Here is a 14,798-nt window from a genome sequence, read left to right as displayed (position 1 = left end):
GGTGCCGGAAGTGTGTGTGTGTGCACGGGGAGGGGAGGGGCCCTGAACCGCCATCGTCAAACAAAAAACTCCATGAGAAAAAGTCAGGCTGAGGTGCTTGAGAAGAGGCCTGGCTGTCCTAGGGCCCGTGACAGGAGGGCCGGGGCTGGGCGGAAGCGCCAAGCCCCACCTGGACAGAGGCAGGGAGAAGGAGCCCAGAAAAGGAGGAGAGAAGAGAAAAGGGGGGCTCCCCTGAGCGGAGCTGGCAGCTCAAGATGGGATGGTGTGGTGGGGACCCATGGAGGAGCCGGAACCCCCAGGTGGGCCGTGTCCCCAGCAGGCCGCCCTAGAGCTGCGGCGCACAGGCCCGCGGGCTGGCGGCACTCCCAGCAGCTGCGGGACGGCTTCACAGAGGAATGAGCCCCGTGTCGGCACCTCGTCCAGCTGTCCCCGGGCACCCCGGCCTGGCAGCCTCCTTGCATCAGGGCAATTGTCGCTGACGAGCATTTGCAGCTGTCTCTGGCACCCTCAGGAACCCAGCTTGGGCCCAAATCTAATTGTGCACCCTTCATTTACCCCAATTTTTCATGTCTTGACATCTGTTGATGGGGAGGGTAGGACCCGCTGGCACTAACATCTGTCACTTTCTTCTGGAGGGGTGGTCGGTTTCGGCCGGTCCCGCCCTGACTGTCCAGCGGCCAAAACCCCCTGGTGAGGCTGGCAGGTGCGGGTGGGGGTGGGCAGCAGGTGCTGGGCCATTTGCTGGTTGCTCTGGAACCATGACTCATGGACGGCTGTTCTGCTTGGCCTGCCTGTCTCCTCTCCCAGCACTGCCAGCTCCGGGCCATGAACGCTCCCATACCCGCACCCCAGAAGGAGACGTGCTTCGTGTGGCCCTCCAAGCTGGGGGGCCATGACTGTTGGGCAGAGTGAGAAGCAAGAAATCCCAGTGCATTCACATTCTCTGGTTATAGAGTCCTACAGCAGGGAAGAATGCACAGGTTTTTCTTAGAATCATATTCTACACTAGAAGAAGTCTTGGAAATGGCCTAGGCCATGGGTCACAAACAGGAGGCTTGTGGGCTGAATTTTGCCCACAGAGCTGTATCAGTTAGCATATGGGCTACCGATCACCACAATAATGCTGCGTAACAAACAGCCTCAAAACCACAAGTTGTGGGGCTGGCCTGGTGGTGCAGCGGTTAAGTATACATGTTTTGCTTTGGTGGCCCGCGGTTCGCCAGTTCAGATCCTGGGTGTGGACATGGCACTGCTTGACAGGCCATGCTGTGGTAGGCGTCCCACATATAAAGTAGAGGAAGATGGGCACGGATGCTAGCTCAGGGTCAGTCTTCTTCAGCAAAAAGAGGAGGATTGGCAGCAGTTAGCTCAGGGCTAATCTTCCTCAAAAAAATAAATAAATAAGATAAATAAAAATAAAGTAAAATAAAATATAAAGCCACAAGTTGTTGTGTTGGTGAGCAGTGCTACCCAGCCGAGCTGGGCTCAGGTGTGCATCTGTGGTCAGCTGAGGTCTGGGGGCCCTGGCTGGCCCTTGGGATGATGGGGGCCTCTCTCCAGCCATCCACAGGCCCCACAACTCCTTATGGCCTTGACCACAGCAGCTTCCACATTCCTCTCCCTGATTAGTTCCTGAAGGCACCTGAGCCCAAGACCCCTGATTTGGCCCAAACCTCTTATTTCACGGACGGGAGGGCTGAGGGTTGGGCTGGGAGCTTGTGCCCAGTGCCATCCATCAGCCGGTCTTGGCTTCCTCTGACCCTCGCCCGGTGATCCAAGCAGACAGTTCATTTGTGGAAAGAGTGAAGGGCATGCCTGGTACATGTTCTCCTTGAAGGCGAGCCGGGATGGGCCCACCAGCGGGAGACGAGCTCTGAAAGGTGCTAGTTTGGAGCGATGATGAGTTTACAGACAGAGAAAGCACAGTAACATCAGGTGTTGGCTATCGCACGCCGGGCATGCTATTTTATCCCAACTCACGCAGGCCCAGAAGTGCCCACAGAACAGACAGGCGCTCCCTCCACTGCGCTGAGTAACCCCAGAACTCCCCCAAAGTCGAAGGGCCACAGATGACAGCATCAGGTCCCGTGATCTCCAATGCCCTCCTGTCTTGGGGGAGCCCCAAACTCCCTCCTACCCCTTTCCACACCCCAAGGGCAGGAGGCAGGGGCAGGCGGCCTTCATGAAGCCCCAATTCACAAGCCACTCCGTAGACCTCGTTTCACGCTTTATTAGAACGCTTTGCCAGCACGAGCTTCTGGAGGGGAGGGCTCCCTGTGGGTCGCCACCCTCTGTCCGGCACCTGCCATGGCACAGGAGCTCCAGAAATGTTTGCGGAATGAGCCATGGAATAGAAAATGCTCAGATACACCCTCCAGGATCTTGCTGCATGGACCCACACAGGGGCCACATGAAGGGGGCTCTCTCCATCTCACAGTGGTCATCTGGAAGGTTGAAAGCCACCAGGAATGCCCCTCTAACCCCTCAGATTGTACCGTCACTTCCAACCGATGCTCAGAGGTCACATTAGCAGGAACTTTTCTCGTCAGCTTATCCAGGCCTCACCCACCTCTGCAAAGCCCACTCGGGGCCCCTCTGTCGAAGGAGACACTCGGCCTCTGCTTAGAAATCAGAGAGGGACCGTCAAGTACAACGCCCCAACCCACCTGTTCCTGAGGTCCCAGCTACCTCCTCTGATGACCAGGAACCGATTTCTTCTCAAACTGATGGCAAAGGTGACTGGGTGGGAACCCCCAGCTTGAGCAGCAAAGTTGGCGCATGTCCCATAGTCCTCAGGTCCTGGGGTGCAGGAGCAGGTGGCAACGGGTCCTGTTCCACACCTGCCACGTCCCACGAGGAAGGGGATGTTAGGTTGCGGCTGAGGAAGCGGGGGGGTCTGCGCCAGCCAGCGGCTGCCACACCTGCTCCCCAGGGCCAGGCCCCGAGGGACCAAAGCAAACAGGAGCCGAATGTCCTGCCCCACCTGGAGCCCAGGGAGGCAAAGCTGTGCCACGCTCGCTCTGAGCCTCCCGGACTCCAGCACCTTCACAACAGTGCCATTCTCCTCATGCAGGAGGGCATGGCTCTCTCCCATTCTGCCCACCGCTCCTGCCTGAGGGTGTCTTAAACCCTCCTCCACCACGCGCAGAAAAATAAATACTTGGCGTACGGGTGGAAATCTCCCAAGGGGGTGTGTCCTAATTTGCCTCTGGCATGATGAGTCTCTGGAACCTTCCATTGTGGCAGAGGCAGTCAGGGCCTGCAGCCGGCCAGACCCCTTTCTAGGAAAGGAGACTTTCTCTGTGACACGCTTATTTCAAGCCACTGTGTGCCTTTCTCTGTCATCCTTGATGCAGGGCTCCGCTTCAGAGAGGTTCAACTCAGACATCTCGAACAAGAAGCGTCATTAGACCTGAAGTCCCGCTTGGAAGGACGAGCACAGCGCTCGGCAGCCTGTCTGGGCTCAGAAAGCTGGTGTCCTAAAGCGAGGGTCAACTTCAGCATCCTGGCTCGCCTCCTGCACGTGGGCCCAGAAAGCCTCTCCTGGCCTCGTCACTTCTCAGGGGGGCTCAGGGCTCAGAAGACAGAGGAGCATGGTGCACGGAGCCGGGGACCAGGTGATGGCGATGGTGGAGGGCAGGAATCCTGGGGGCTGGGGTCCATGCGGTGCGGGCCCAGAATGGGAGTGGGGTCTGGAGCGAGGAGGATCTAGGGTGTGGATGGAGTCTGGGGGTCCTGGGAAGTGAGGATCCAATATGGTTATGGGGTCCAGGGTAGCCAGGGCCCATAATGGGGCTGGGGTCCAAGGGTCCAGGGGAATGAAGGCCCAGAATGGGGCTGGGGCCTGGGATCCAGGGGAGTGAGGGCCCAGAATGAGGGTGGGGTCTGGTGGTCCAGGGGAGTTTGGAGCCAGAATGGGGCTGGGGTCCGGGGGTCCAGAAGCCTGGCATCACACAGACCCCTTGTGCATGAACAAGGAGTGGAATTTACTGGCTTAGATATAGAAACGTCCAGAGGCACAGCCTGACCCCAAGTCTCCATTGCCTCAGCAGACTCAGTTTCCCCCTGCAGAAGACACTGCTGGTGCCTGGTCTGGACGCCCTGGTGCTCCCTCCACCCAGGAAAGGCTGCGTGTTGAGACCCCCAGGATCCTGCCTGAGGACAGCGTTTGGCTGCAGAAGCACCCCTGCCGAGATGTGCCGAGGCCATTAGAGAGATGTGCCGAGGCCTGCCGGCTGCTGCTGGAGCCAGCTCCCCCAAGCCCACGGGCTGGAGAGAGATGGACGGGCACAGCCGGATGCTTGGGGACCGCGACCAGCAGGGGCTGAGTGGAGGCCAGCGCAGAGACCACAGCTGCTCCCGACACATCTGCGCAGCACGTGTCCCCAAGCAGACAGCGCACACGGGGGCTCAGCTCCCCGGGTTGAGCATTGTCCCCTCCCGGAATCCTTTCAAAGGAGAACAGCCACGGCAGTGGCGTCCCCAACCCCGGGTGGTCGGAGGTCACTCCCAGGCAGTATGGGTTTTATCTATCAGGAGGCTTCAGAGCTGGCGAGAAGGTGCAGAGGGAGAGCTGGGAGCACGTCCACCCTGACCTGAGCCCGTGGGATTGCGAGGATGCGCCAGCTTGAAGCCGAGACACAGCATTGGAGGAGGCTGCACGGAACCAGTGCCCACCACAGACCGGCCCAGAACACCCTGGTCCTGGGGGCCGAGGGGAGGAATCTGGGCATGATCTTCCAGTGTCTTCTGCATGTGTGGAAGGGTGAGGAATAGAGATGGCCAGCTCCCGAGTGGACATCAGCCCAACCAAGGGGCCGCGTTCCACCCAAACCAGAAGTTCCCTAGCAGCTAGCAAACCAAGTTGGGGAGGGGCTTTCAGCAAAGAGCTGGCCCAGAGCTCTGAGAGTCTGTTACGAGGGGACGCTGCAGTCCTGGTGCCCTGTGGGGCCCCCTCCTCTCTCTCTCTGGACCCAGCGGGGCAGGACGAGCTGCCTTTACAGAGCTGCTTCCTCACCTTCGTCCTGGACATCTGGTTTCTGCAGACCGGCCAGTAGCTAAAAGCATCAATTGATCTCTGAGCTTGAGCTGGGGTCCCAAGGATGTGATGCCGACCTCCTCAGGCCGGCTTGTGGAGGCCCGGGCCAGGGCTGCGGACGCACAGGGGACATGCCGGCCCTGGGGCTCGTGGGCCCACGTGGCCTGTCTCAACACTTTTCTCTTAAAGACTGCAAACCACGGACTCAGCCTCCCTGACTGGAAGGCGAGGGCCAGGCGGAGGCTGGGCAGGGCGATGCAAGGAGCGATAGCAGGGTGTTCTCGTCTGTGGTGGCATTTATCCCTCAGCAGCCCCTCCTTTCCTACTCAGCCTCTGCAGTGTGTGCGCACGCACGCACGCGCACACACACACACACAAACACACACACAGGGGTTTCCTGAGCTGCCGTTCCTACAAGCCAAGGGATGGGCGCATCGGGGGTCCTTGTGCCTGGAAGCGGTTTCCCTGAGCCCTCCAGGCCTAGGCTGGCCAGGTCTCAGGTCTTGTAGACAAAAGGGGTGCCTGCCAGCCCACATCTCCTTCTTTGCAGGTACTCTTGGAGCCTCTGCCAGGGTTTGGTCTAGAAACCTCGTTTACATCAGCTTCCTTCTGCCCCAGGGCTGACAGTCCAGGGTCAGGTACCTGACCAAACTTGGCCAATGGGATCATCTCCCTGAAACCTCAAAGCCCACTCACTAGATGAAGGTGAGGCCATCTGGATAGCGGCAGGTGGGGGCAGGAAGGAGGAGCTAAGAGAAGAGGGGGGAAGGCAGGAGGTGGACTGAGAGGTGGTTCAAAGAGCTGCCCTTCAACTTTCAAGTCACTGTGGCCTCACTCTGTTCTCAAATACCCTGTACTCTTTGCTGCCTCAGGGCCTTTGCACATCCCCCCCCCCAAGGGAATGTCCTCTCTTCTTTGAGAGATTGGAAGCTTCAGGTCTCAGCTTAACTGTCACCTCCCCAAACCTGCCTTCCTGGACCCCTCCTGCACCCCATGGTGAGTGTCTCGACCCCTTGGTGTGTGTGCTGTCACCGCCCCCCCCACCCCAACTCAAGCATCCTCTGGGCAGGGACTGTGCAGTGTGGTTCTATTTCATGTTGCCCAGAAAGCCCCTGGCATAAAGCAGGTGCTTCGTCAACACTGATGAAGACACAAACCAACCGTGGCCACCTCCTCCTCTGAAGGCCACATCCCGGTGTCCCCTCAGGACCAACCCAGCAGCTGAGGACACAAACCAAGGTCAGCATGAATGAAGGATGAGGCTGGATAGTGCACTGGCCAACTTTGGAGGGCTTCAAGACAGTGGAGGACTTGGGGGCACTTCTGGGCACCAGCCCACGTGCCAGCAGCCACCCCGGGCTGTGGGGCTACACTGCAAGTGCTGCCTCCCCGGAAGGGCACCCACGCTCTGGCGGGGCTCTGCCTCCCCCCACCATCCCATGGGACTTGTGGCCTGCACAAATTCAACAGGGGCTGCCCACCAACACCCCCCCACCAGCCCTCAGGGTGGTCACTGCAGCTGGTGGAACCAAGGGTGGGGCCTAGGACGGCACGTGCCACACCACTGTGCCACCAGGGTCTAGCCCAGACTCCCCCAGCTTGGCCTCTTTCCCTCCAAGGGTCCCAGGGGTCACCTGTGTCCGGGGACACAGCTGTGAGGTGCCCCTCTGTGGGTCGCTGGGGAGCGGGGAGAGGCTGCCTGGCCCACCGTACCCAGCGCAACCTGGGCTTCGTTTTCCTCAGCAAAGCAGAGTTCCTCGTGAAAACCCAGACCTGGTGCCTGACAGTATGCGCGCGAGGCATGGGGAGCAGGCGGGATCTGCTGAGGGGGTCTGGGCAGGGCAGTGGGGGCCTCAGTCTGTCATCTCTGCCCCCTTTTCTTAAACCCTGCTTTCACTGGCAGGGTTACTGGGCCAGTGAGCTCAGCAGGCACCCCCACTTGGATCCTCCCTCAGTGTCCTGAGACTGCAGAGCGGGGACCCCAAAGGGAAGGGTGTTCCCTGGCAGGTGACCCGGCAGAGATAAGAGGAGGACAGGTCACCCTGGAGGCCGGCTGGCCCTCACCATCATGTGGGGCCTCCCAGCCACTGTTCGCCTTGAAGAGCGAGGCTCCCCGTGGTGCTTTCCAGGAAGGCAGAAGGTCGGGTTCACTGTCTGGGGCAAGCGGGTTAGCCCAGCGCACAAAGACAGCAGCCTTCTGGTCACCCTGCAGGTGGCAGCAGACCTGGGCATCGCAGGCGCCGGGCGCCTCCCTCTTAGGCCCTGAAGCGTCCCGTAGAGGCAGCGGCACCCGCTGTTCCAGGTCCCCCGACAGCCCCCGGAGCTACCGAGGCCAAGGCCTAGTCCCCAAACGGGCGGTCCGGACGGGACCCGGCTCCAAGGCCTAAGTGCGCAGCGTCTTCCTCTCTAAGGAATTGGCAGCCCCCCGCGCGGGGGCGGGCCGTCGCCGGGGTCGGGGCAGGAGGCGCATCCTGCGCGGTCAGAGGCGCGGGGGCGGCCCCCGGGTCGGGAAAGGTGCGCGGGGAGACGCTTCAGCACCACTCGCCGGCTTTCGATTCGGAGTTTTCTGCTAATTTAGACCAGCCCTTTCTGCCGCCAGAGAGACGGCGTCACTCCTTCGGCTGCGGCGGCCACTCGCCTAGGCGTCCAGGACTCGGCGGGAGGCGCGCGGTCGGGAAGCTGGGCGCCCTTGCCCGGAGTCACTTGGGGCGCGCGGGCCGCAAGCTCCGAGACGCGCGTGTTCAGAGTCGGCCGCCCAAGGAGGGGATGGCGAAGCTCTGGGCGGCCGGTCCGTCGCTCCCGGCGGGTTTGGCGAAAGAATCTGAGCCGCCCTCGGGGACCGCCGGGCCCAAGGCCAACTCGCGGGGGCGGCCACGGGCGGGGACTCGGAGCCGCGGCCCGGCGCTTGCCTACGGGGAAATGTCCCCTCTCCGACCCCGCCGCCCCCCAACACACGGCGGCACACCCCGCCCCCTTCCCTCCTTGGCGGGCGCGCCCACCTCCTCCACTCCAGGCTCCCCGAGCGGCCCCTGCCCCCCCGGACCACCCAGGACCGCTCCGCTGGACAGCCTCCGCGCCCCCACCCCCCGGGTCACGCCCGGAAGGCCCTGGGCCCCCGCGTCCGGCCACGCCATCCGCCGGGCGGCCCCAGGGACTCAAGAGCGAGGGTCAGCTCAGGCCCCGCCCAGCGCTCCCGCCCCCTTCAGCTCCTAGGACCGCGCCCCCGCCAGCGCTGTCTACGCTCGCGCGCGGTCCGGGCGGGGAACCTGGAATCGCCCAGCTCGCAGCCGCGGCCCCTGGGCGCGAGTTACCTGGACGCGCGCGGCGCGCAGACTCGGGCGCGCTGGAGCCTCCTGCATGTCGCGCTGGCCCTGCGGGCGCGGAGCCCGGGCTTTGAGGCTACGCGGTCCAGCCGACCCTCCCCTGGGCCGCAGGCTGGCAGCAGTTGACCCCGGCGCCTCTGGGCTGCGGGCGAGACGTCGGGGCTCAAGGCGGGCTGGTTGGGGGGGCCCTTGAGGACGCGCCTCCTTGCGGAGCCGGTTGCGCGACGGGACCGGAGACGGGACGCACGGGAGCCGAGACGCGCCCGCAGAGGGAGCAGGGCGCCCCGGAGCGCCCCACCGCTCCCTTCTCTGACCCCTGTTTCCTTCCCGCTCCTCCTGGAAGGGGGGCCCACGGCGTGGCGAGGCGAACGGGAGGGCGCGTGCACAGCCCGGGCTCCGGTCCTGGGCTGCCGGGCGCGCCGGGCCCCACGTGGTGCCGCGCCGGGCGGGGCAGGAGGGGGCGCCGGGGGATTCGCGGCGCTTTCTTTAAGGTGGGGGGAGGGGGCGGGGGGCTCCAAGCTCCGCCCCCGGGGGCAGCGGAGCGCGCGCCGGCCAATGGGGAGCCGGACAGGGGGCGGGGTCTCGCGGCCTCAGCTTAAAGAAACTTGTTGCGGGTCCCTCCGCCGGGACTGAGCCTCGGCGGCGGCGGCGGCGGCGGCGGCGGCGGCGGCGGCTGGAGCGCGGGATCGGGCGGCGGCAGCGGCGGCGGCGGCGACGACGACGCAGGTCGGGCCACCGCGCGGCCACCTCAGGTCCCAGAGCGGCCGCAGCGCAGCCGGGCCTCGAACCCGGTGTGCGTCCCCGGTGCGCGCCCCTCCGCGCGCGGCCCCGATGCTGGACATGAGCGAGGCCCGCGCCCAGCCGCCCTGCAGCCCGTCTGGCACCGCCAGCTCCATGTCGCACGTGGAGGACTCGGACTCGGACGCGCCGCCGTCGCCCGCCGGCTCCGAGGGCCTTGGCCGCGCGGCAGGCGCGGGGGGCGGTGGCCGGGGCGAGGCGGCCGAAGCGGCGGACGAGCGCTTCCCGGCCTGCATCCGAGACGCCGTGTCGCAGGTGCTCAAAGGCTACGACTGGAGCCTGGTGCCCATGCCGGTGCGCGGCGGCGGCGGCGGCGCGCTCAAGGCCAAGCCGCACGTGAAGCGGCCCATGAACGCCTTCATGGTGTGGGCGCAGGCGGCGCGCCGCAAGCTGGCCGATCAGTACCCGCACCTGCACAACGCCGAGCTCAGCAAGACGCTGGGCAAGCTGTGGCGGTGAGTGCACGTCCCCGGGCCAGGGCGGGACGGCGGCCCGGGCCCCGCGGGCTGGGAGCGGGTCCTGGGGTGCGCGGGGGCTCGAGGAGGTGGCACCGCGCCCGGCCTCGGCCCTGCTCCCAGTGGCTGTTCCCAGGGCGAGTCCTAGTGGAAAAACCCCCTCTGGCCAGCTGGGACCAGGCACGGGGTACTCAGAAGGGCCCGTGGAGGGCAGCGGGAGGAGTGTGCAACCGCCCAGCACATTCCCAGAGTGCGCGAACAGCCTGCTGAAGGCAGTGGCTGGCATGCCTAGTTGGAGACCCCAGCTGTGAGTGGCCCCAGATCCTGGTGGCCTGTCCCTGCCCCCGAGGAAAGGTGGTTTCTCTCTGGAAGCAGGACACAGCCTCCAGCAGTGTGCTGCTCTCTCAAGGTGCCCCTTCCTTGGAAAGGGCTCCCCCCTCACTCTCCGACCACCTTTCCGAGGGAGTCCAGAACGTGGGGGGAGGAAGTGCATGTCACCATCCCCACAGCTTCTTCCTCTCCCCTGCCACCTCTGCACCCCGCAGCAGGGAGGGAGTGGGGTGAAGTGGTGTCCAGCAGAGACAAGGTTTGTGCACACTGGGGCCTGGGGAAGCTGGTCGGTTCTGCAGAAAGTAGGACAGCAGCAGTGACAGAGTTGCTGCTCAGGACAGCCCACCCCAACCAATGCTCTCCGCTTGGGTTTACCATGGACAGCTTTGGCTTTGGGGTGCTGGTTCCCCACATCTCACTCCTCTCTGTGTCAGTGGGTGCTCAGAGTTGGCGTGAATGTCTTCTGTGCTCCTGCCTCTCTCTGGTCTGGGCACTGTGGACCGCGGCAGCCCGCACCTCTCTGCCCCTAAGCCCAGTCCCGCAGGCAGTTACCGGTGAGCTTCTGGAAGGGTCTGAGGGGCTAGTGTGTGTTCAGAGCTTCAGTGAGGACCACTGGGTTTCACCAGTGTTTCCAGAGGTCTGGGAAGCTCAGCTGCCGGTGAAGTCCCGCCGGGTTCCCGGGAAGTCTCGCTTTGTCCAGTGTCTTCTCAGCTCTGTCCTGCCCTCCTCCCCCGCCTGCCTTGGAAACCCCAAAGGGAGAGGACAGACAGCTCAGCGAGAGGGGAAGGAGGAGGGGAAAAGTGGAGACAGAAAGGTTCGGGTCTTGTTCTGGCTTGTTCCTGTGACCCTGATGAGCACAGACCTCAGCAAACGGCCGGCCAGCTTGAGCCCTCCTGTCCTCAGCGAGGGGGGAGTGCCCGCCTGGTGGCCGCCGAGGCCTGGGAATGCACGCAGGCCTCCCTGGTGGGGGTCGTCCTGGTCCCCTGCCAGCGCCACCTGGGCACCCCGCCACCCTGCTTCTGCCCTCTGCTCTACAGCTTGCTGAGCGAGAGCGAGAAGCGCCCCTTCGTGGAGGAGGCCGAGCGGCTGCGGGTCCAGCACAAGAAAGACCACCCGGATTACAAGTACCAGCCGCGCCGGAGGAAGAGCGTGAAGAGCCAGGGCGACGGGGACTCAGGCACTGAGCTGGGCCACCACCCCGGGGGAGCCGTGTACAAGAGCGACTCGGGCCTCGGCGACACGCACCACCACAGCGACCACGCAGGTGGGTTCCCGGGGCCACCAGCCTCTGACACTCCCCAGCGGGAGAAGTAGGGGTTCTGGCCGTGGCTGAGATGAGCAAGGGGGTTGGGGGCAGGCACCCTCGAGAGAATCAGGCCTTCCTTGGGTACCCAAGAAAGTCCCCAGACCCCAGGTAGCAGCCGTGTCTGACGCACTCAGTGGGGGTCGCCTGCTTAGCCCCCTCTGAGCACCGAGGGTATGATGGTTTGCCCTGTGACCTGCTGCTTTCTGTCCTGCCCGAGGTGTTTCTGCGTCCCCTGGCTTTCTTGCTGGTTCTGACCCAGGACTCAGTCATGCTGCCCGCGTGGTGGTCAGCCCCCAGCTCAGGATGAGACTGGCCAGAGTGGAGTCCTGGCCAGCCAAACAGTCTCGGTCCAGTTGGCTAAAGCCAGCATTCTTGGGGAAAACAGGTTCTGTGTGGGTTGCGCTGTCGTCGTGTGCACCGGGCTGGGGTCTCCTTCCCCCACTGTGGTCTTCGCCGTGGGGCCTTCATGGCCCCAGGTCTTCCCCCAGAACAGTGCTTCACGGAATTTCCTTGGCCGAGGCGTGAGGTCTGGGTCTGGCTTTGCTGGAATTTCTGGGAAACGTACAGGAACAAAAAGCCGTTGATTCCTACCTTCAGTTAGCGGGGCTGGTTTTCCTCCCGTGCGCGCCTTGCCAGCCTGGCCGGCCCTGCCAGCCCCACCCCACCCCCCACAGAAGGGGCATTCATCCCTGAAATGTGCTCTGTCCCCAGGGCAGACCCACGGGCCGCCCACCCCGCCCACCACTCCCAAGACAGACCTGCACCACGGGGGCAAGCAGGAGCTGAAGCTGGAAGGCCGCCGCCTGGTGGACAGCGGGCGCCAGAACATCGACTTCAGCAACGTGGACATCTCGGAGCTGAGCAGCGAGGTCATCGGCAACATGGACACCTTCGATGTCCACGAGTTTGACCAGTACCTGCCCCTCAACGGCCACTCGGCCCTGCCCGCAGACCAGCCCACCGCTGCCAGCTCCTACGGGGGAACCTCCTACTCACACTCCGGCATCGAGGCGTCCCCCGTGTGGGCCCACAAGGGAGCCCCGTCAGCCTCGGCGTCGCCTACCGAGGCAGGCCCCCCGCGGCCGCACATCAAGACGGAGCAGCTGAGCCCCAGCCACTACGGTGACCAGTCACACGACTCCCCGGGCCGTGCCGACTACAGCTCCTACAGCGCCCAGGCCAGTGTCACCACAGCCGCCCCCGCCGCGGCCGCCAGCTCCTTCACCAGCTCGCAGTGCGACTACACTGACCTGCAGGCCCCCAGCTACTACAGCCCGTACCCCGGCTACCCGGCCAGCCTCTACCAGCACCCCTACTTCCACTCGTCCCGCCGGCCCTATGCCTCACCCCTGCTTAGCGGGCTCTCCGTGCCGCCTGCCCACAGCCCCCCTAGTAACTGGGATCAGCCCGTGTACACCACCCTGACCAGACCCTGAGGGCGCTGTGGCCGCATGGAGGGGCCCGCGTCGGCTGTCGGCTGAGGCGGACTTTATCTTGGCGAAGACGGCCGGGGCCTCGGAGGCCCTCGGGAAGTTGCGCGTGGAGCGGAGGAGAGGCGCGCTTGGTGTGCACGGCTCGTCAGTGCCTGCTGGGGTCTGCGGGGAGCTGGCTTTGTAGCCCAGGCCACTTTGCCTGCAGATCTCCAGACTCCCATCAACGGACACAGCCCTCCTTTCCTTCTCTTTCTTTGTGGGGACTGGCAACTCCGAAACGAAGGACGGCCATTGGGTCCTCTTCTGCACAGACACCGGCACCTTGTTCTGTACCTCGGTGGGCGCAAAGCAGCAGGCACAGCCCAAAGGACAAAAGAAGGGAAGGGACAAGGGGTCTCCGGCCGCCTGCCTTCCGAGGTCCTGGCCAGCCTTGGCACTGAGACACCCCAGGACCAACGACGACATCCCCACGGCAGGGGGGCACCCGCAGCCTGGTGGGCACGCGTCTGCAGGAGCACCTGTGGGGACCAGCCCATCAGATCCGGGTGATCCTTGTAGCTAGGGTTCTCCTGAGCGAGGTTTGGCTGTGACTAACACTTCTCTCCTTTTATTTTATAATTTTTATTTTTGAAGCTTAAACGTGTTTGGTTTTGAAAGCTGTTAAAATGTATTTATGTTCTGTATTATTTTATCTGTAATTAATGAATTGATTTGTGCAGAGAGTAGAATTTAAGACAAGACGGAAGCCGGGGAACCGAGGGGGAGGGCGAGGACGGCAGGGGGCCTAGGGCCTTTGCCCTGGGCATTTTGGGGGTGCCGCGGAGGTCCCCGAGCTCCAGGCCCCCTGGGGGGGCGGCTGGGCCCCTGAGGGAGGAAAAGGATCTGCCTCATAGTCTCTGATCAGGTTGGGGACCCAGGCACCTCGGATGAAGTTGAGTTTTAGCGGGTGTGGGCGTCGCTGAATTTCCCCCCTGCCCACCGCTGGTGCCAAGCAGTAGAGACGGGAACTTCCTGGGAGGACGCGGTGGCTGCAAAACGCGTTAATCCCGGCTCTTAGGAACCAGGCGCCACCTCCAAGCTGTGAAACTGAAACCTTCTCCACTAAGCGAGTTTAGATTCTTAGTTTTAGGTGAGTAACGCCTGACTGACCTGCCTGCTTCCGCTGTGTGCTGAGCAAAGATAACCGCCTACTTCACGGAAACTTGTGCCTTTAAGACTTTGTCAATTGAAAGACATCTGAGATGTTGCTCCTTTTTACTTTTTCTACTTTTTCCTACCATTTTCTAGAAGAAAAAAAATTTTTTTCTTTTTTTTTTTTTTTTCGGCGTATCTCTTTCTGGGGGTGGGGGCAGGGAACTATAGCAAACCCGTTTTTACGCCATCTATTTTTTGGTGTCGAGTTTGGACTTTCGCTGTCACTTACCTGCTGTGTTTCGCTACTTTCTGACCAAGCAAAGCTAACTTTTGTACAGATCGATTTGATAAAATTAAAAAAAAAACGCTTTTTATCTACGTGAGCTGCAATTTGTGTGTTGCTTTCCGTAAGCAGGGGCGGCCTGGGGGGGGGGGGGGGCGGGATGTGGGGCTCCAGGGCCTTGGGGTCCCTCTTTGAAGGGCTTGACCAAGACAGGAGTGGGGTTCTGTGAGGGTTCACCCCAAGCCCCCTCAGAGGACGTGGATAGTTGGAGCCCCCGGCCCAGCCAGACTCAGACCCACACTGAGGGTGGAGACAGCTCCCTGTCCCAGTGGACGGCCAGACCACCCCACCCGCAGGTGCTGTGTCTGAATTTGAACACCGTGGGTCTAGAAACCTCCAGGAAGCCAGCGATAGTCTTCCTTCCCCGGGGGGGCCTCCTTAGTAGGCAGAATGGGTCCAGATGGGCCAGATTCTGGGCTGTGGTTTCCTCCCAGCAAATCCCAGAGCCTGTCCCTGGGTGGCTGACGGCATTTTTCGGGCGCTGGCACGGAGCCAGACTGGGAGCTGGAAGAAAGCCGCCCTGCGGGAACCGGGCAGGGTTGTCTGTTGGCGGAAAGTGTTTCTAGGGAGAAACGGTTGTGGGGAGCGACAGCAAGCGAGGGACAGCCTCACCCTGGGCTGGGCCTCACTCTGGGCTG

The 14,798-nt window shown here is 62.9% G+C and overlaps 1 protein-coding gene and 1 long non-coding RNA gene across 2 annotated transcripts; one reads left to right on the top strand and one right to left on the bottom strand.

The window, feature by feature from the left end:
• Nucleotides 1-2,214: 2,214 nt before the first annotated feature.
• LOC138917040 (uncharacterized) lies at nt 2,215-8,806 on the bottom strand. The gene is made up of 2 exons (XR_011424401.1): nt 8,350-8,806; nt 2,215-3,735 (listed from the first exon to the last, which is right to left on the bottom strand). It is a non-coding gene; the product is annotated as an uncharacterized lncRNA (long non-coding RNA).
• Nucleotides 8,807-8,986: 180 nt separating this feature from the next.
• SOX8 (SRY-box transcription factor 8) lies at nt 8,987-14,195 on the top strand. The gene is made up of 3 exons (XM_005599119.4): nt 8,987-9,614; nt 10,982-11,208; nt 11,962-14,195. The coding sequence occupies exons 1-3, from the start codon at nt 9,193-9,195 to the stop codon at nt 12,684-12,686; spliced, it is 1,374 nt and encodes a 457-aa protein (XP_005599176.2). The 5' UTR covers nt 8,987-9,192; the 3' UTR covers nt 12,687-14,195.
• The last annotated feature ends 603 nt before the right edge of the window (nt 14,196-14,798 follow it).

Source organism: Equus caballus, chromosome 13 (genome assembly GCF_041296265.1).
Source record: "Equus caballus isolate H_3958 breed thoroughbred chromosome 13, TB-T2T, whole genome shotgun sequence".
NCBI lineage: Eukaryota > Metazoa > Chordata > Mammalia > Perissodactyla > Equidae > Equus > Equus caballus.
The sequence above is the reverse complement of the archived record's forward strand: the minus strand, read 5'-3'. Positions and strand labels throughout refer to the sequence as shown.

Coding starts and splice junctions, on each gene's coding strand:
- SOX8 (XM_005599119.4), top strand. CDS start 9,193: ATGCTGGACATGAGCGAGGCCCGCGCCCAGCCGCCCTGCAGCCCGTCT. Junction 9,615..10,981: donor ACGCTGGGCAAGCTGTGGCG/GTGAGTGCACGT, acceptor TCTGCTCTACAG/CTTGCTGAGCGAGAGCGAGA. Junction 11,209..11,961: donor CCACCACAGCGACCACGCAG/GTGGGTTCCCGG, acceptor CTCTGTCCCCAG/GGCAGACCCACGGGCCGCCC.